Here is a 20,926-nt window from a genome sequence, read left to right as displayed (position 1 = left end):
CCCATGCAGATAAAAAAGTACTCCTGGAAGAGACTAGAACTTAATCATTCAGAAATGCGAGACCTCATCACACACACACACATGTTCATACACAGTGGAATTAAATTTTTTTGGGGGGGGGGAATCTGGCCACAAAATTTTAAGTTATTTAACAATGCTATTTAGCAACTTATAAAAAGATCTATATAAAAATAGTTAAAATGCACACGATACCTCTGCAGTTAATAGGTCTTAACGCACATCTCTCTGGAATCTGTAGAAGTCTTCATTCTTTACCACACAATATAAAATACCTGCTTTCCAATCCCTTCTGGCAGTTGTAAAGCTAACAGTTTAAGAAGATATATATGATGCACACTTAGAGCTTTAAGTAATTGTTTGATGTCGCACAGCATCCCAAAGGTGACCGACATCCAAAAAACAATTACAACGGAAATATCTTTTCTTTTTTTTTTAATCAGTGGGACTTATTTCCACGTAAATGTGTTTAGCACTGGGCTGTTTTTCACACTTCACTACTAAAGGAGGGAGGAAGCATTTTAAGGAACACTTGTGTACAAAGCTTTGCTTGGGAATGATTAGCAAGAGAAACTTAAGGAAGACGTTGCTCTATAGCGAGACAATAAATCAGCTGTGTGTTCTCAATATACAAAGGTTTCTAATGTATTTTCATTAAACAAGCAACATTCCCCACCCCACCCCCAACTGGCTAAACCACCAGTCTTCAAATAAAGGCAATAATGAAATTTCAATTATTGATCAGTGTGTATTTAATACAGCTATGCTTAAACTGCTCATTGTATATCTTCGTGACAAGAAAACTCTTCCTTCACATAAGCGTGCTTGACAGTTGCACATCACGCACGCGTGCTATATCGGCAAGAAACTCTTTGGTGATGCAAGAGGCCGGCTACATTTTGCCTATCTATTGTGAAAGAGTTAATCCAGTGGCCTTACAACAGATTTGTTAAGCATAGCGAAGCTAAAGATACCATATACAACACAGATATCCATTACAGAATTTTCAGCGTGTCACTAATAAGAAGACACCAAACTTGTATAGAGAGTTTGGCAGTCTCTCTGAATGCAGCTTCACACCTCTATGCCTCAGGCACTGTTTCTGCCTTTAGTCTTGTTCCCTGTTGTCCCATCCATTCTTTTCCCCACTTACACATTCTGATTTTATCGTGCCTCCATTCCCCTTTAGTACGCAAATCTCATCTCTTTGGAATATCCCAATTTATCCAGATTGGGAATGCAAGCATACTGAATCATTGGAGGGGGGCCACACATCAGGATGAGAACGTCGTCTTGTGGTGGGGGCATGTGGTCCCTGATCATGTCTTCACTCACAAATCCTTGGCTGTAATCCCAACCTAATTGGGAAAGACCACAATTCAAGTTATCTGTTAAAAATGAGGCACAGTAGTATCTATAGCCACCAATGAAAATAAATGCATATATAGCTACACTTCGTATTCATGGATTTTTACTCTGCTTCAATGTGATTAAAAATCAAATACACTAAAACAACAAGAATTACCTCAGACACCACGAGACAGTAAGAACAAATACAATGCTTAAATGTCATTAAAAGCCCAAGAGGGCAAACTTTGTCTAGTCCCTAAAATAACAAGGAGATCAGGTGAGCACACACACAGAGGAAATTCTGTGCCCCAGTGAAGAGGCCCTTTCTGTAGGTACTACCAACCTAATCTACCAAGGGAGGGCATAACAGAGAAGGGCTTCTGATGAAGATTTTAATTCCCAGACTAAGTCAATGCGGAGAAAGTCCTATGTTGGTGCTGAAGAACAGAATGGCTGATTCACACATGGCACTGAGTTAAGCCAAGGTTTAACTGAACTGTTGTCTGAACCAGGAGTCATGAGTAAGCTCTTTCCTCACTAACCAAAAGCTGTAACCAGTATTTGTTCTTGTCTCAGTAGGAGCAAAGGAGTAAGCCATAGTTTGGGCTCACTGTATGTCAGGGGTCAGCAACCTTTTTCAGCCATGGGCCGGTCCACTGTCCCTCAGACCATGTGGTGGGCTGGACTATATTTTTTTTTTGGGGGGGGGGGAGGATGAACGAATTCCTATGCTCCACAAATAACCCAGAGATGCATTTTAAATAAAAGGACACATTCTACTCATGTAAAAACACGCTGATTCCCGGACCGTCCATGGGCCGGATGTAGAAGGCAATTGGTCCGCATCTGGCCCACAGGCCTTAGGTTGCCTACCCCTGCTGTATGTTGTGAACCAGGTGATAGTGAGCATCTGTGAATGAGCTATCCCCAGTCCAACACTGCAGACAGAAATTTAATTTCACCCATTCACACATTCAGGAGTCATTGTGCTAATGCATAAAGTTAGTGTGAACTAACTTTTAGTTTTTCATAAACTGCTCTGGAAACTGCTGGTGGGAATCATATAAATCTTATAAAGTTGGAAATCATAAAAAGGTCATTAGTCACAAACACTGACTCATCTCTATTAAATCATGAATTTCCAATCGTCTTCAAGTGGTGCAATGGGTCAGTGCATCTGGCTGTTAACCAGATGGTTGGTGGTTCAAGCCCACCCAGGGGATAGCTGTGGGCAGGATTCCTGCATTGCAGGGGCTTGGACTAGATGACCCTCTGGGTCCCTTCCAGCTTACAATTCTGTGATTACAGTTGGAAGACATTTTCCACAGAAGTCCGTTTTTTCCCTGGCATTTGTCGCAGCAAGTTGGAGTTTTCTTGCATGCACTCAACACTCAGCCACCACCCATCCTGGCTCACTTAACAGGTGTACTTGTACAACACATAAATTTGCAAACATACAAACATATTTTTAGATGGACAACTAAGAAGATAAAAACCACGAGTAAAAGCCATAATGGAATAAGAGACTTACTTTCAGGTGCTCTATCCAACGTGTACCACAGTTTAAAACGGTTTGAATGTTGAGCCTGCACTTCCTCAAGTTCTGGGCGTAGCAGGATGTCATTCTCAGTCTGTCCAAGAAAAATAAAAAGGAGCAACAGTTTTTTTTATGTAGCTCTGTGCTGTCCACTGTACGAACTTTTTTAAAAGAATAGTTAAAGCCACTGCCAAACCAGTAAATGAAGAAGGAAGTAGAGTAACAGGCATAAATTAGAAAGCTGTCATCTCACCGCACTTTTCCATGAGGTCTGAGGTCTGACTGGATTCTTGGTAGCAAGGAATAACAAAACTGGTCTATAGTCAAAACAAAATAAAATAAAAAATTCCTTCCAGTAGCACCTTAGACACCAACTAAGTTTGTTCTTAGTATGAGCTTTAGTTGGTCTCTAAGGTGCTACTGGAAGGAATTTTTTATTTTATTTTGTTTTGACTATGGCAGAGCAACACGGCTACCTACCTGTAACTAAAACTGGTCTAGTTGTGATGCATGCCATCTACTTTGATATCATGGTTTGATAATGCCAGGAGTCAGAAGAAATTATATAGTGATGTTCAACCGTGCCCTACACCCTCTACTTTCTCAGAGCACCATAAGGGACACTTCTCCAGGTTTCATCTGTTAAGACTCTTGACGCACCAGACACAATGCAGCTCCAGGCAGGCCTCGGTTTCTGCCTGGTGGGCTCCATTCAGCTTGGTGCATTGTGACTTGGACAGGCCTCATCTAGCTAGCCAGAAGGAATTCAGGGAAGGCTAATGATGACAAATCATTCTGAGGGGACAGGATCTCCTTACAGAAAAGCAGCATAAGCATCACATGGCTTCTTCCCGTCCCAGCATCACTATCTTTTGCAGCTAGGCAACACTGAAGAAACCCCGTCAGTTGCTCATCAATATAATCTGTACACGGTATACAGTATGTGTATATTTTGGAGAGCTGGAAAAAGTGCAGGAAAAAGAGCAGCCCAAATGATCAAGTGACTAGAGCAACTGCCTTATGAAAGGGAGCAATATTACCCATCCAAAGGAATTTGGCACAAAACAAAAGGCTATATTTAGGGTTGCAAGGAAAGATTCATCTGCACCTGTTGTTGCTGGGAGAAGGCACCTATTTCTGGAGCTGTATCGAAAGAAAGCTATTCTTGGATGGGATTATCTCAAGGCAGATGCCACAATGGAGGGTAAATAATGCAGAAGGAATCTTGGAGGTACAGAAGCACATTATTAAAAATCAATGAAGGTTACGTTACAGGATTTAAATTGGTAAATCACTTTGTGGAGAAAACTCTAAATTCAGATAAATTTATTGGGGGTAGGTAGCAATTTAAGGGCACACTTATTTAGTTTTGGGGCTACTTTTATTTTGGTGTAAAGAAGGATTTAAGATGGACTAACAATGCGTGTAGCTTGATATATCATCCCAATACAGACATCTAGCACAACTGAGTATGAAAACACCAGAAATCACAACTAGATTCAGTCTCTTAACATCAGCAAGGATACAAAAGATCCTAGGATCTAAGGCAGGGATAGAAAATCACTTTCAGTCCAAGGGCAACACTGTCTTGTGGGCAGCCTTCTGTGGGCCATGGCCATGTTGGGTGGGGTCAGAGTGAAGATTGGGTGGAGCAATGAGTGCAATTTTTACCTTTGCATGGTAGGCTGAGATTTCTGTGTACCTCTCTCCACCCAGGCAAGGCCTCTTATCACAGTTCAAGAGCAAATTCCATCCAGGCAAAAGCATATGAAGATGTGAAATGGTGCCACTAGCAAATGATGTGGCCTATGGAGAGAATGCAGCCTGGGCACAGTCCCAAAGGCCAACAGAGAGGCCTGGGAGGGCACATTTAGCATATGGGCCTGAGGTTCTCCACCCTGGTCTAGAGCAGGCTTCCCCAATTTTGTGTTCCCAGATGTTACTGCACTTCAACTACCATCATCTCATCTACTGGCCAAGAGTTGTAAGGCCAACAAGGTCTAGAAACTCAATGTTGATCTAGGACCTTTGGACCTCCAGATATTACTGAAGTACCACTCCCATTGTTACTTCCAGTTTGGCAATACCCAGAGGGCCATAGGTTCCCACTCTTAGCCCACAGCACGGTCTGAAGTAACATGACCTAGTTCTACAGCTGAAGCTAAGAAGGAGTCCAGAAACCCTCTGAGATGGAACACTGGGGGAACCCAATGCAAGCTGCTCTGAGCAGTTCAAAAAGGGGGAATATAAGGCTGCAAGCTTATGCACACTTATGTGGGAATAAAGTCCTATATAAATTATAGAATATATTCTCGAGTAAACATGTAGGATTGCATTGAACATCAAAGAATATTACTCCTTAAAAAAAAACACCATTGCCTTGCTTTTCTTAGCCCTGCCAAAATCCTGCCTTTCCTTCAGATTAAGATCCACAAAAAATAAAATTAGGGACTTCTATTTACCTGGTTAGCAAAGAGTAAATGACAAATGGTGGGATCCTCTTCATCCTTCATGATAGCCCGAATGAGCTGCAACATGGGGGTAATTCCTTTAGAGAAAGGGGGGGGGGGGGACAGCCACAGCCAAGTCAAACAAAGAAAGACACCTCTTAGAGAACAGAAACAAACTCAATACACAAAAGTCAGCAAACAATCTATTTTGTACCTGTTCCACCTGCTATCATCCCCACATATTTGACATGTTTAAGAACCGGTTCAGATTTCTTTTCAGGACGAATAGCAAATACGCCTGTGGAAATAGCAAGAAAGGACATAAACAATGGTTTTCTGGCTAGAAGCAGAAGTTGATAAGAGCCACAGTTTCCCCACCCTTAACTAGGAGACTGGAGGAAGAAAACCTTGTCCTAGAGATGTGCAACCTGTGGCCCTCCAATGCTGCTAGACAGAAACTCCCATCAGCACCAGTGAGCACAGTCAATAGCCAGGGATGACGGGAGCAGGAGTCTAACAACATCTAGAGACCCCTGTTGCCTCAGCAGAATAGGTAGAGACCCTCTGCTGCCCTCTATGAGAAAATAAACATAAGCTAGGGGAAATGCTAATCTTGAGAGCTGCCAACCGATTCATTACCTAAGCCCCACCCAGTGCTCCTCTGCAAGAAAAGGCTGGGTGATAGGAAGAGTGAAGGCAGCTGCTAGAATTCCCATTAGAATCCACAATTCTTGTGGTTTACTTACTTCTGAAATCCCTGCACCTTTCTACTAGAGAGGCTGCATTAAGGCACAGTGCTACCAGGGTTTAGCAGGAACTGAGCCCATGCACCCTCTCCCCTTCCATGTGCAAGAATATGAAAGATGGTGCCTTGTACGCCTCCTTCCAGCCACTCCTACTGACAAGCTGGTGCCAAACATATTGCTGCTTTCCTTTGGACCACATCAGCACGGCCAAGAGGGAGGTCTTGTTGTCTGGCAGCCCAGGATCCCTTACACACTGCCCAGGCTTGCATCCCAGGAAGGTCACTTCAGTGCTGCTAATGCAACAGTTTGCCTTTGCCCACGGAGGCACACTCCATTGTCTCCCGAGACAGACAGATGCCAACAGCATCATGGCTTGTAATCATACTAGCCTTATTCAGAACCAGGAAACTGGTTACATAGCTTCTGCTATGGCTGCCAAGTTCTTTTCTTGCAAGCAAGCAAGGGGAGGAGTCACATTTGAGCTCATGACTCACCACAGCACATGAGCACTAAATTGTGCTTCAGTTATCTGAAAGCAACCAGAGTTCCTGTGGTAATTGTGCTTTGATTTAGGAAGTAGATGTTCTTAATCCCTGTTCAGAATGACTAAGGTAAGGAAATGACGGAAGTATTGCTGTGTGCCATTATATGCTCATTGGCCCCATTCAGAGTATCAAATGGGCTCCAATGTGCACAAAGAACTCCCTGCACAAAGTCTATAACAAATGGCACCTGCAACACACACCCCACACAACCCTATTCTGCACATCTGCCATTGTGTAGGAGACCCTCTCACTTTCTTTCCATCTGACCAAATTTTACTCTGTTTACTCTGCTGCTAGCACAAAGTGTTCAGTTTTTCCTTTTCTTTTAAAGGCATGTTTGTTGTTTTGCCAGCTTTCCTTAAGAAAGCAACTGGTGTCTTATTCCTCTTAACTTTCATCCTTCTCAGCCACCTTTGTCAATGGTCAGGGATAATGGGAGTTGGAGTTCCAACAACATCTGAAGTGAAACATGTGGGTAACCCATGGAATACAAGGAACGAGGTGTTTCTTATGAGCCCATGCTATTTATAAAAACCAGTCTTGCCTTTCCCCTGGTAGACAAGCAGTCCACTGGGTCCACGAAACTCAATCGTGTCATTTATTTTTAGGTTTTCCAAGTACTGAGACATCTTCCCTCCTTCAGGGAATTTTGGGTGAACTCCTTTGAAATATATCTATTTAAAAGAGAGAGAATAGAAAAAGTATAGCTTTAAAACAAAAATAGCGTATACAGCAGATTAGTTTCAGATTTTCTATGTGGGCAACGCAAGGATAAGAAACCTGTCCCACTTCACACCCTTTGCAAATCTAGACTAATTATCAACAGTGTTTCACTACCACACTGCAAGCATCTGGATGTACAGGGGCCACCTGAGGGTTTCAAATGAGACTGAATACTTCACAAAGTGAGATACTTCAAATTTTGTTGTTTTATTGCCCTGAAGCGATCATTCTCAACAGCCATTACCTTCACAACAAGATCCACATAACCTTTGTCATCATCGCTGGTGACTGGTGTGTAGGGCCTGATCACCAGATTCCCATCAATTCTTGCTGAGAGGTAGATGTGCTGCCCTAGAGTTAAAAAAATACATCATATTTTGAAGATACTGAAGAACATGCTTACATTTTCCTTGATGCTGGCATCCCTTTAGCATACTAGGTACCACTCTACGCTCTCCCAAAATACTATGTTATGGCTGTTCTAGATCAAATCAGCAAACCCATCTGTAGAGCTTCATTTTTCTTAAAAATGATCCAAAACTAAGGATTTCCCAACTCACCCACTCCACATTTTCAATTTAACATTTACAGTATAAAGCCAGCTCAAGAATTTATTGCACTTCTTTCCTACACATAGAATTCAGGAACTCGGGCTGCAATCCTACACTTGCTTACCTGGGAGTTAAGTCCCACTGAACTCAATGGGTCTTACTTCTCAGTAGATATGTATAGGTCTGTGCTACCAGAGTGGCCCACATCTGCACTGAGCCCCAAGGGGGTCTCCTACCCAGGTGTGTGCAAGGCTCAGCACAAGAACTGAACTATGTACCTTGGACCAACAGTTGACTCTTCTTGTTTTATGGTATTCAGAATGGATAACTTTCCCCACGGTCATACTACACATCGATAACACAAAGTAGAAGGAGGAGGAGGAGTTTGGATTTGATATCCCGCTTTTCACTACCCGAAGGAGTCTCAAAGCGGCTAACATTCTCCTTTCTCTTCCTCCCCCACAACAAACACTCTGTGAGGTGAGTGGGGCTGAGAGACTTCAAAGAAGTGTGACTAGCCCAAGGTCACCCTGCAGCTGCATGTGGAGGAGCGGAGACACGAACCCGGTTCCCCAGATTACGAGTCTACCGCTCTTAAACACTACACCACACTGGCTCTCACTACACCAGTACTGTCTATATGGTCATACCTATTCTCATGGCCGATCTGTGGGCAATATTAACAAGTTAAGACTAACGTGTGGCTTTGTTGTGATACTTTTGCTTTCTGCAAGCTCAGATGTTAGAACAACGGTTCTCCTGGACATCATCCCAACACCAGAGAAGGAAAAGAAATTGGGTTGCAACCAGAGACAGGGAGGCTATAGTAAACCAACTCATCAAGTCCTTAAACCAGCTGTGTGAAGACAATGGAAACCGCAGTACCATTCTGCCTTTGCCACCACTTGTGTCCCAAGAGCAAGGTGGGGGCATCTTTCCGATTAGCTAAATGTATAAAAGACCGAATTTCCCCAGGGGGAAAACACTGATCCGTGAAGCATCAGGAATGTTGAAAGCTACTCTTCTTGCACTTATTGGCATTGCCTACTGACTCTATCCCCTTCCATATTGGAACTAAAGCCATAAGCTCCCAGGAGATGTTCCATTCATGTACTGACCAGGTCCAGATCTAGCTCAAGTGTTGCAGCAGTATTTCTGGGTGCTGTGACAATTTTAAAAGATCATAAATACTTTCCACCTCAGCTTTACTCCACCTGCCAATGGAGAAACGTAGCCACAGGCTTAGTGCAGGAGTGGGCTGCTCATAAGGCTCTTTCCTTTCAAAGCCCCACAATTCAACCAAATGTCTTGGGTTCCCATTCTATTCCTCCACCACACACAAAAACCCCAGATAGATGCACTGCAAAAAGTGTTCATTTTCTTCAAATAAAAACATACCAACAGGAAGGCCTAGAATGTGTTCTGGGGATGGTAAGGCAAAACGGAATTTTCTTGTGTCATGACTAATCTCCTGAAAAAGGAACAGCAGGCAAGTCAGTGCTTTGAAGGGAGGAGCAAATGCTTGAGTATTATACATTCTTCTGCCATATATATTTATAACCAAGATAGAGGTAGAGGTAAAGGAAACGGATCCCTGGGTGGTTAAGTCCAGTCAAACTTGTCAATGGGGGGTGTGGCGCTCATCTCGCTTCAGGCCAAGGGATCTGGTCTGTCCACAGACAGCTTTCTGGGTCATGTGGCCAGCAGGACTAAACCACTTCTGGCACAACGGGACACTGTGATGGAAGCCAGAGCGCATGGAAACGCCGTTTACCTTCTCGCCACAGCAGTACCTATTTATCTACTTGCACTGGTGTGCTTTTGAACTGCTAGGCTGGCAGAAGCTGGGACAGAGCAATGGGAGCTCACCCCGTCATGCGGATTCGAACCACTGACCTCCTGATCAGCAAGCCCAAGACGCTCGGTGGTTTAGACGACAGTGCCAAGCCATGTTTTAGAACTGCCTGTTCGATTAGAAAATAAACATGCATGCTTCTAAGGAGAGTGGGAGACACACACTTTGGTTTTCCATGGATTGTTTGGGAATCCTGGTGCATTTTGTTCTCTATCTTAACTTGGCAGGGGGAGAAGAGGAAAAATTGAGCTAAGGTGACTATTACCTCTTTGTCAATCAGTCGCAGAGCATATTTCACATCTGGATTCTCCAGGGTAATGGGAGGCAGAGGCTTAGAGAAAATTCTCATGATCACGCTGATCACAAAGTATACTGGAGAGAGCGCAACTCTTCCCAACTGCAACACAAAAAGGGAAAGGGCAGTATCACTACCATGACTCTAAATACGAACAGCCCGCTTCAGCAAACATTTATGAGCAAAATAAAAAAATAAAAAAGCAAGTGACATCACATTAGTAGCATATTATCACAAAGCAATACATAAGATATTAAATATATTATAATTTTCTTTTTAAAACAACAGTTCAAGTAAAATTTATTTTCCTGAGGGATGAAGTGAGAAAAATGTAGTACCTCTGTACTGTAAAGGTAAGTGGATTTCGGAGTCTGTGCTTCGCATCCTTTACTCCACAAACCCTTTATAATAACCCTGTGAGTTGTGCCAATATTTGGAGCATGAAAAACGGAGGCTTATGGAAAGCCACGTAGTGAACTTGGCCAAGGGGATTTCTGAACTGGGGGATTTCCCAGCTCACACTCATAAACATTCTGGTAAATATTATGATGCTAACAACACACACAAATGTAATTTGTTCCGCAAGTTTCCTACTTCTGACAGGTGCCTGGGTTTAGCTGGCCAAGAGCACATAGGAGATTTATGGCATTTAAAAACATTTGCTTTATTTACGAATACCTATCTCCCTACATACCTACCTATATACATCGAGAGGGAGAAGGAATGAGAACGAAAATGCTAGCACAAATGGAAGCAAACAGGAGATCCACCACCGCACACCAAATCCCCAAGGTACATTCAGCTAATTCACAGCTGTTTGATTCTTCCCAACTACCAGCCCTTGTTTTTCACATACATCCACACCTGATCCCTCCCTGTGGCGCAATGTGTGTGCATGCTGCATATCTTCCCAACTTATATTTCACACGCATCGATTTCCTAACTATTAGCCAGCATTTATGGGTTACGAACCAGCAGTTTGTCTTAAAAAACAAATGGTGGATGTAATTATGCAGCCATGGTGTAAATATGTCAAACACAGGTCTCGTTTGTGTTAACTAGGACTTTTGCTTTTCTGAGCCAGAATCAGAGCCAAGGGCATAGAAATCTAATGATCAACACTTCTTAAGCACAAACAAACATTATGGACCTGCACAATACAAAAGGATGCAATTAAAAATAACTTGCATGGTTTTTTTTAAAAAAATAAAAAAATAAAAAAATACAGCTCATACAGAATGAGAAGTGAAGCTGCATGTGACTCGATCACAGTATCTAACTTACAGCAATGCACACAAGGAGGGCATCTGTGGGTATATGCTAAGTTGTATGAATATGAAGTGTAAGATACCTGTGCATCATGTAACAAGCTACTCCATGTTATCCATAATTCAGTAACCAGTTTTATAAGAAGGCCACTCTGAGGGAAAGATGCACAATGATCTAGACTGTATCTCCATCTGCTCAGGTGGACTGACACCGTGTCCTGCTGCAATTGCTCATGGCTGGCCCAAGACATTTTAGCACCTGAGATGAACCACAGAACGGTTCCCACCTCCGCACCAGGGAAGAAGCAGGAGTGAAGATCTACATCAGGCACAAAGGGGAATAAAGATCCACATCAGGATCTGCTGCCCCTATGGATTCTACCGCTTGAGGTGGCTGCCTCACCTTGCCTCATGGGTGGGCTGGCCCTGCCATTGCTCTCCTCTGAAGAAGTAATTTGAGGGCTAGCAGGCATTTCTCAGAGGATGAGATCTGGACTTTGAGCCTAGACCGGCTGGACTGCTCCGACTGCTTTCCACTCTTCATTCCGGGGGAAGCTCTTTATCAGATTTGGCTGAGTGACTCTTGAACATTATACATGATGGCAACTTATCTAACTGCTCCTGCATGGTTGAACTTTGTGGTTTACAATTCCTGATAAGATATTGCTGGGGGGCAGGAGAGATAATCTGTCATCATGAAAGGAGAAAAAGGATAAGAACTAGAGAATATCCCCACATACAACAGACAAACTTCATGGAATGATTTCTTTAAAGGTGCTGCAGATTTATAAGCACACAGTCTATCTTACTCTAATTTAGTATTCCTAAAAAGCAACCCAAAACATTTCTAAACAATGACCCTGAAGTTCAGTATCTTGCAATATTTCATTCTCCCTGTTGATCTAATAGAAGATAATTTTATTCTCTTCTATATCTGCCCTGGTGTTGGACCAATATGGTTTCAAGTGGCTCAATTTATTTTATATAAGATTATTTTAACTGTGGGTGCAGAGTTTAAGACAGGACCCTGAAACCACCACATTCAAAGCCCTGTTCTGGTCAGAGGTCTTCACACACCTTTATCTAGTTGTACAGATATCTTTGACATATATACATCCACAAATGCAATGCGCATAATACTAGTGAGCCACCCTATGTTTGTGACCCATTAGAGCCTGTCTCTCCCAGAAAACCAGATACAATTTAAAATTTATTACTTTTGTTCTAATCCTTTCCTGCAGGGAGTTTAGGCAACAGACATGGCATCCAATTTCAGCGCTCCATTCCAGTACTCCCTGGTCCAAGTAACATTCTACCCACTATGCTATACTGCCAGAAACTATTACCACCGCACCCCCCAACATATTATCATAGTCTCAGAGGCTGGGTCAACCACTTCTCAGGCTAGTGGAGTTGGCACTGCTTTTCTATGCTCTTCCAATCCTTACCTTCTTCAGGCTGCCCAATACAGCATCTTCAACTGCCTTTACCATCTAATTTTAAGCCAGGGGAGCCATTTTGTTTTGTAAACTTTGAATGGCCAATGACTTTTTTTATCCGTTCTTGCTGGTTTATCCTCTTGTTGAGAGGCGCTCAAACGTAAGACATAAGACAGGGAAAGCAGCCAGTGCCACGGCATTGGCACTGCAACCTGCGTGACAACCAAGGCATGGATGGCTAACATCTTAAGATCCTACTGGAACATCTAAGGGTACAACAAACAAATTCTAAATATGTTTCTCCCCGAGACCCTTCACTGTGTCTAGCAAGTAAAATGTGTGATATGTTATCATGGCACTTCATGTTTCCCTAACTCATTTCATTGGCAGCTGCTTCCAAGGGTGGGAAATTTGAAGCATGTTTTCATGTTACCTTTTAGTTTTTTGTGGGGTCAGGAGGGAGAGAGAGAGAGAGAGAGAGAGAGAGAAAGACAGGAATTATACATCTCCTGAAAGGACGAGCTGTGCCCTGAAGGAATTTAAGGCCACTATTATTTATTAAATATTAATTAATAACCACTGTTATTCATGGTTTATAGCCAATATTATTAATTTCATATAGGTTGATTTGCTAGTTTTCTTCATTGTTAATTGTGATTTTTAATGCTATTATTTGCCACACATAAAACAATATAACTTACAACACATAAACCGCCCTGGGATTCTTGAGTGGATGTTGGATGACAAATCAAACAAACATACCAGTAAATAAAATACAATTGTGTGAATTTCAAGCACCACTACTATATTATCTATTTTATGAATGAATGAAGAGGGCATGTGTGTTTTGCTACATGGAATCCGTTTGTTTAAGAGCCTCATGAGAGTCAGTTAAAAGAACAAGCAACACAGTCCCACCAGCTGAAGTTTCCAGATTAGTAGTTCTTCCTGACCAAGAACCAGTGAAGGAAGCCAAAAAACACATACAATATTTGCATCAGTTTCCTGGAAGACATTCAACATCTCAAAACATCAGGATATTGTTGTCAAGGGGAAAAAAGCAATATGGCTTCTTTCCCTTCCTTTGGAATTTAGTTTTCTTAGAAACGAATGCAAAGCAGTTAGCATTCTGTTCTTAAAGCTTTCAAGCAGGGCCTTGGTCAGCTAAGGATTATTGGCTCCAGCTTTAGGGTGCGGCCAAGCAGCATGCAGCACATTCAGATTTAGCCCTCTGAGGAATTCAGTTAGACTGGCCAGAGGGAATGGTGGGAAGAAGATGCCAACAATGCCTGCTACGGAAACAACAAGTTCATCCTGTCATGCCAACTGCAATAGACCATGTTTTGCAAATGTCTTAAACTGACACGGAGCAATGGATTCAAACTACAAGAAAGAAGACTTCACCTAAACATTAGGAAGAACTTCCTGGCAGTAAGAGCTGTTGGACATTGGAATTTGCTGCCAAGGAGTGTGGTGGAGTCTCCTTCTTTGGAGGTCTGTAAGCGGAGGCTTGACAGCCATCTGTCAGGAATGCTTTGATGGTGTTTCCTGCTTGGCAGGGGGTTGGATTGGATGGCCCTTGGGGTCTCTTCCAACTCTATGATTCTATGATTCTATGATGCAAAACCCTCCCAGGTCACTTCTGCAATGGAACCCTTTCTCCTACGAACATGTTGCTAATATCTAGCATGCATAACTGATATATTCCATATATTTTTCTTTCCTTCTATACATCCAACTGATTACAAAAAGGAGACACTTATTTTCAGTGTAATGTAGTCCTCATGCAGAGCCACCAATACACAAGGGGACATCAAAGGTGAACAGAGAGCTCAGGCAGATTTGAGGAGGCAAAGATTACCAACAGGGATAAAGATATGAGAGAAAGTCAAAACGGTCACCAAGAAACAAGAGGAGTGTCTCAGGAAAACCCCAAGGTTTGCAGAAATGCAAGCAAAATGCTAACTAATGGGGCAAACAACAACAGCAACAATAATTTATTATTTATACCCCGCCCATCCAGCTAGGTTCCCCCAACACATAGCAATGGAGTGCACAGTCATTTGGAAAACGCTGGGGCAAGGGGGTTAGGAATTGGCTGGCTGGAAGTGGCCAGAGAACAGTGGGACATAGTCACAAAACCCAGGAGGCTTTAAAATGCTGCTGTTCAGCTTCTGGACATGCCAGAGAGGCTAGCCAAGGTAGACAGTAAAGACCACAGTGAGGGTTAAGAAAAGAGACTGGAAGGTGCAGTTATCTCCACCTCTCTTGCCCTGTTCTCAGCTGTTTTTCTCTTTCACTTTCTTCCACTACTGACTACTCAATAAACAGAGAAAAGGGAAGTAGAAAAATGGGAGTAAAACAGGGCAGAGGAAGACACACACAACTACAAGGAGGGCAGAAACAACCATCTCATTGCCTCGAATAAGTCACTTCCTGAGTCATGCTGAAATGCTATTTTAAATGTAGCTAGGAATGAAAGAGAGAGCTGCTGGTAAGAATCAACAGAAAAATCCAAGAGTGTAGTGGTACATCTGGTTATGTACTTAATTCGTGCTGGAGGTCCGTTCTTAACCTGAAACTGTTCTTAACCCGAAGCACCACTTTAGCTAATGGGACCTCCCGCTGCCACCATGCCGCCAGAGCATGATTTCTGTTCTTATCCTGAAGCAAAGTTCTTAACCTGAAGCGTTATTTCTGGGTTAGCAGAGTACGTAACCTGAAGCGCACGTAACCTGAAGCATATGTAACCCGAGGTACCACTGTAGTTGCGACTGAACTTGGAAGGGAGAAGAAGCAGAAAGTTACAAGGAGAGGAGGAGGAGGAGAAATCTGGAAGCCAGGAGTAGAAACAAAAAGGAAAGGAAAGATGAACAACAGAGGTGATGGGAAGGGAAGGGGACCACGTGGGGGTCTGTAGCTTTCTTGAGGAACCCAGAACCATAGCCCATCAAGAAGACACACTTCCCTTTCATGAAGGTGCCACTACTCCAAAGAGGAGGACTACCGCCACAATCCTGAGGTACAACACATATATACTGCAACTTCTTGTTTTGGTGTCTCACTCATTTTATACCATTGTGTGACCTAGTTTAGCTTTTTAAAACAAACCAAATAGGAATCTATCTGTATCAGCTGCAAAGTTCAACAAGCTTCTCTGAACCACTCAAGAGCCCAGAGGGTTAGAATCTAAGCTCTAGGCTGGTGGCCTTTAGGGTAATATATGGAGCAAGGCAGGCAAAAAGAATTGCCAAGACTTGGAAGAAAATCTGGGGAGATTCATCACAGGTGGAGATAACGGTGTTTTAAGGAAAAGTGAATGAAGTCAAACACATCTGTCAAAGGTGCTCAAAGCCATGCTATTGTGTTCACAAGGAAACACATGGAACTTATGGAGGCAGGCAGAGAGTTAAGTTACCAGTAGTCCAAATGTCCTCTGTGGAGTGGCAGGCATAGTCTTCATCCTTTTCAAGGGGAAGTTATGGGACAGTGGGCAGCAGCAGCTATAGAAGAAAACATTTCAATGGATATTCCAGTGTTTCTCAAACTTGGGTCTTCAGCTGTTGGACTACAACTCCCACCATCTCTAGCTAGCAGGACCAGTGGTCAGGTATTATGGGAGTTGTAGTCCAACAACAGCTGGGGACCCAAGTTTGAGAAACACAGGATAATTTGTCAGCAGTGGAACAAGCTGCCTACAAAGTGTACAGAATATTATTTTCGGATGTTGTCTGCGTTGGGTTACTCATGAGTAAGCAGGCATGAGTCCGAACTGTCTTTTAACAGTTTTGTTGTGCAAACTATTTACAGTGCAGAGTGCTGAAAAACATGACCGTATCAGTCGCTAGCAGAATCCGGGAGTGGCCCCTTCCGGCTGGGACCCCAACAAAAGTTTCGGTATCCAAAATCTCCGCCTCCCCTCCTTGCATTTCACCCCTCTGCGCACTTGGGCCGATGGAAATGGCGTGTCTCCCTCCTCGCCCGCTGAGCGAGGGGGGTGCAGGGTCTCTCCAACATCCCCAGAGCCTTTGCTCTCAAGCCCCTGAGCTGCATGCCCCTCCCCACTAGAGACATCGCTGCTTCCTCCGCTGGAAGAGGAGGTGCTGCTGGTCAGGTGGGGCCGGGGCTCTCTGTAGCATCTCGAGAGCCCTTCCACCACCCTGCGCTGAGCCGGGAACAGTTCCCTGACAGAACCACTAGATAGGAATGTGATAGGAATGGACATAGAATCATAGAATTGGAATGGACCACAAGGATCATCTAGTCCAACCCCCTGCAATGCAGGAAACTTTCACCCCATGCGGGGCTCAAACCTACAACCCTAAGATTAAGAGTCTCATGCAGATGATTGAACCTGAGACCTTTTGCAAGCAAAGCAGGTGCTCTACAACAGATTCCCCCTTCCAAAGTACAGTATAATATATTTGAATCAACATAGGCTGCCACCTACAGATTCATACCATTAGGTCCATCCAGCCTCTGCTGCTCCATCCCTAAGCTACGGGCCTCTTCCCGCTCACCTGCCAAGTTCACTGGGCCCTTTGGGGGCTGCCTCAAGTCTAAGCCCCCGACATGCGGGATGGAAAACTCCGAGGCACATACATGGGACACTACAGTGCTCCCTCTGAACTCTATATTATATCCACTGCAAGTAGGCTACACAAGGATTTATAACTCTCATAAAAAAATTATTTCACAATATATATTGGAAAGTTAAGCAACACAGTACAGAAGTACTCAATTAAATTCCTCCAGACACCACCCATCTCTTCAACCAAGTTTTAAGTGGTGGTGTTAAGTTCTGTTTTGTAGAACTTCAAAAGACACAGAAAATGTTTATGGGAGATGTAAATAATAACTCAGTTTCTAGCATATAGGGACCCAGGCAGAATCAAAACAAAGAGAATTACTGTACTTATATATAAGTGCCCATTTGTTCTATGGAATGTTCAGTCTTAATTTTAATAATTGAGGACAAATATTAACTGGTGGTGGCTGAGGAGCTACAGTAGCCTATTTCTCAGAAAATGTTACTGTACTAGGGCAGGCAAAAGCAATGTGGCAGCCTTTGGGTGTTGCTGGACCTGACACCTGACCATTGGCCAAGCTGGCTGGAGCTGTACTGTAGTCCACAACGTGTGTGCTGTAATCCACAACTTCTAGAGGGCGCCATGTTGATCACCTATCAAGTACCTATACTGAAGATCTGGTAAATGTTTAATTTCAATTAATTAATGGAATAGGTATGTAATCCTCTGCTCCCTGGGAGGGTGGGCTGAGAGCCTGTAGGGTGCCATTGTATATAGGCTGTGGCCTCCCCAGCATGCCAGCAGAAACCTTCATGACCAGCACTGTGCTGATGCTCCCCAAAACAGGGTGTTCCAGGAACAACCCCCTGTCAAAAATGCCCCAAAAATATCTGCCCTAGAACTGATGCACTTAAGCCTCGCAGAATTCAACCCCTCTATCTTAGCAAGCGCAAGACAGGTTTTGGGAAATGTTTTTTTCTCCCACCACAGAATCTCCCAGCAACAGTACCTTACAAGTGTTCTGCCCGTAAGTAGAAGAGTAAGCGGCTAACAAACAGCCCCTGAGATCAGTTAGTAAACCCCAGTATTGTGAACTGTGATGGTAACTTTTCCTTCTCTGAATTGTGAAGATTAATACTCTGCCTTCTCACCGAATAATCCTGAAGATGGTTTACAAGTTGCAATAGTACAAAACAGTATGGGAGAATGCAAGCTCCCTGCAGCTGGTATTTCTCTGGGTGATGGATGGAGCCTGGCACCTCTTGATAATCCTCTTGGTGAGCAGCAACCTCAGACACCTGCTGTGTGGCTGGGCTTCCTTCCCAGCCCACCATCTGTGCCATTCCTGTACATTGCTTCTTCAGGAGGTATGAGATAAAAGGAGAAGCAAATACCTCTGATACTGGTCCAACTTGCTCCATACGCCTGACTCTTGGTAAATCTCTGCATTTCATCAAGGTCTGTCCTAATCCTACTGCCCAAGGCCTACCAGGGGTTCAACTAGAGACCTTGTATCTGCAAAACATGTGCTCCACCACTTTTCTCCAAGGACTGCTGTGCTTTTGTAAGCAAGATAGTTAGCCTTCTGTTATGCTCTCATTGCAAAGGCACCAATTATGCGTAAAAAAAAATCCACTGAATGTAAATAAGATAATGGCTAAAGTAAGAACTATTAAAAATCAGCAAGATGTGCAGCCCTACATTATGCATATTAACTCAAGAGTAAGTGCTACTACATCACTACTGACTCAATGTAGATTTACTTGGGAGTAAAACACAACTTGCCAAGAGTTACTAAACATGTACTGAATTGGGCTATTGATCTTAAACAAATTTTCTTTAGATCAAGCTGCTGGGGGTACATAATGTTCTCTTAAATGCCTCTCACCAAAGTGTAATAATGCAAAATATATTGTCATCACCCCCGCCATAAAATAATTACACATCAAAGTACATTGGGCACACCCCTTTTTTTGAAAAAATTCAAAGCTCTATAAATAACTTTAAAAACCACCCACCGCTGATGGATGGATAGCAACAGAGAGAAGGCAAAAAGCCTATTATATTCCAGGGTGGTGACCGCCAGGAAAGTCTGGAGTGTTTTTCCTATGAGTTGTCAAAGCACGATGAGTCACAAACCCCGCCCTGCAAGCTCCGGAGCAGCTGATAGACTAGGCCTCTCTCTCTCTCTCCACATACCAGTCTTCTCTCGATTTCTCTCTGCCCCCAATACTATTTTTTCCCTTTCTTAATTCACTCACGAGGTGTGTGTGTGTGGGGGGGGGGAATCTCTCACTCCTTCCGCCCCCCCCCCTTGCAAACGCGCAGCAACCTCCAAACTGGGCCTTCTGCCTATTTTAAAAACGTGAAGGGAAGGAAGATGCTGCCCTCCGACTTGTCCTCCATGCAAAGCGCCCAGGGAAGGCAAAGCGTCCACGACGGGAAACTGCTGCAGCGCTGGGCGCCCCGCGGCTGCCATTTGCAGAGGCTGCACCCCAGGGAGGCGCCCCGTGGCTGCCTCGGCCGTCCCCTGGGGAGCGGAGGTGCGGGGAGGAAGACCTCCCGGAGGGAGGGAGCCGGCCGGGTACTACTCACAGTGCTCAGATACGCCCCCATGGCTTCCACCGGGGTCCCGCCGCTTCAGCCACCAGATGCAACTTCACTCCGCGGTGCAAAGAGCGCAGCAGCCGGAAAAAAAATCACTCGCCACGCCCACGCACGCACGCACGCACCTCCTCCTTCCACCCGCCCTTCGCACGCTCGCGGGCTCATTTGCATGTGTCCATCACAATGACTGGCACAGCGTGGCTCCCTAGAAAGAAGCGGCGGGCGGGGTTTGGATGCCAACTGCGCCTTGATTTGTGGAGGAGCGAGAGGGAGCTCTTTACGCATGGAAAGAAGGGAGGGAGGGAGGGAGGGAGTGTCCGCTTACCCTAGCAGGGGCTGCTGGGAATTGGAGTCCGCTCCCTGAATCAGTTGAGGCTCCAGTGCTTTGGCCACTTCATGAGAAGAGAAGACTCTCTAGAAAAGACATTAATGTTGGGAAAGATGGAGGGCACAAGGAGAAGGGGGAAACAGAGGATGAGATGGTTGGACAGTGTTCTCGAATGTACTAGCATGAGTTTGGCCAAACTGTGGGAGGCAGTGGAAGACAGGAGTGGCTGGCGTGCTTTGGTCCATGGGGTCACAAAGAGTCGGACACGACTGAATGACTAAACAACAACAACAACAACAACAACCTGAATCGGGCGGGGACGCGGGTGGCGCTGTGGGTTAAACCACAGAGCCTAGGGCTTGCTGATCAGAAGGTCAGCAGTTCGAATCCCCATGACGGGGTGAGCTCCCATTGTTCGGTACCAGCTCCTGCCGACCTAGCAGTTCAAAAGCACGTCAAGGTGCAAGTAGATAAACAGGTACTGCTCCAGCAGGAAGGTAAACGGCGTTTCCGTGCGCTGCTCTGGTTCACCAGAAGTGGCTTAGTCATGCTGGCCACATGATCCGGAAGCTGTAGGCTGCTCCCTTGACCAGTAACGTGAGATGAGCGCCACAACCCTAGAGTCGAACACGACTGGACCTAATGGTCAGGGGTCCCTTTACCTTTACCTTACCTGAATCAAAAA

The 20,926-nt window shown here is 44.3% G+C and overlaps 1 protein-coding gene across 1 annotated transcript; it reads right to left on the bottom strand.

Annotated features, from left to right (window-relative positions):
• Positions 1–752: 752 nt before the first annotated feature.
• LOC117053765 (NADH-cytochrome b5 reductase 3-like) lies at positions 753–19,964 on the bottom strand. The gene is made up of 9 exons (XM_033161899.1): positions 19,902–19,964; positions 10,041–10,172; positions 9,319–9,391; positions 7,614–7,720; positions 7,191–7,320; positions 5,570–5,653; positions 5,368–5,453; positions 2,900–2,999; positions 753–1,376 (listed from the first exon to the last, which is right to left on the bottom strand). Exons 1-9 carry the CDS (start codon positions 19,920–19,922, stop codon positions 1,204–1,206), a joined length of 906 nt encoding a protein of 301 aa, XP_033017790.1. The 5' UTR covers positions 19,923–19,964; the 3' UTR covers positions 753–1,203.
• Positions 19,965–20,926: the final 962 nt, after the last annotated feature.

This window comes from Lacerta agilis, chromosome 10, assembly GCF_009819535.1.
Source record: "Lacerta agilis isolate rLacAgi1 chromosome 10, rLacAgi1.pri, whole genome shotgun sequence".
Classification (NCBI taxonomy): domain Eukaryota; kingdom Metazoa; phylum Chordata; class Lepidosauria; order Squamata; family Lacertidae; genus Lacerta; species Lacerta agilis.
Note: the sequence above shows the minus strand (reverse complement) of the source record. Positions and strands in the feature narration are given on the sequence as shown.

Coding starts and splice junctions, on each gene's coding strand:
- LOC117053765 (XM_033161899.1), bottom strand. CDS start 19,922: ATGGGGGCGTATCTGAGCACT. Junction 9,392..10,040: donor TGCGACTGATTGACAAAGAG/GTAATAGTCACC, acceptor TTCCTTTTTCAG/GAGATTAGTCATGACACAAG. Junction 5,454..5,569: donor GATGATAGCAGGTGGAACAG/GTACAAAATAGA, acceptor CTTTCTCTAAAG/GAATTACCCCCATGTTGCAG.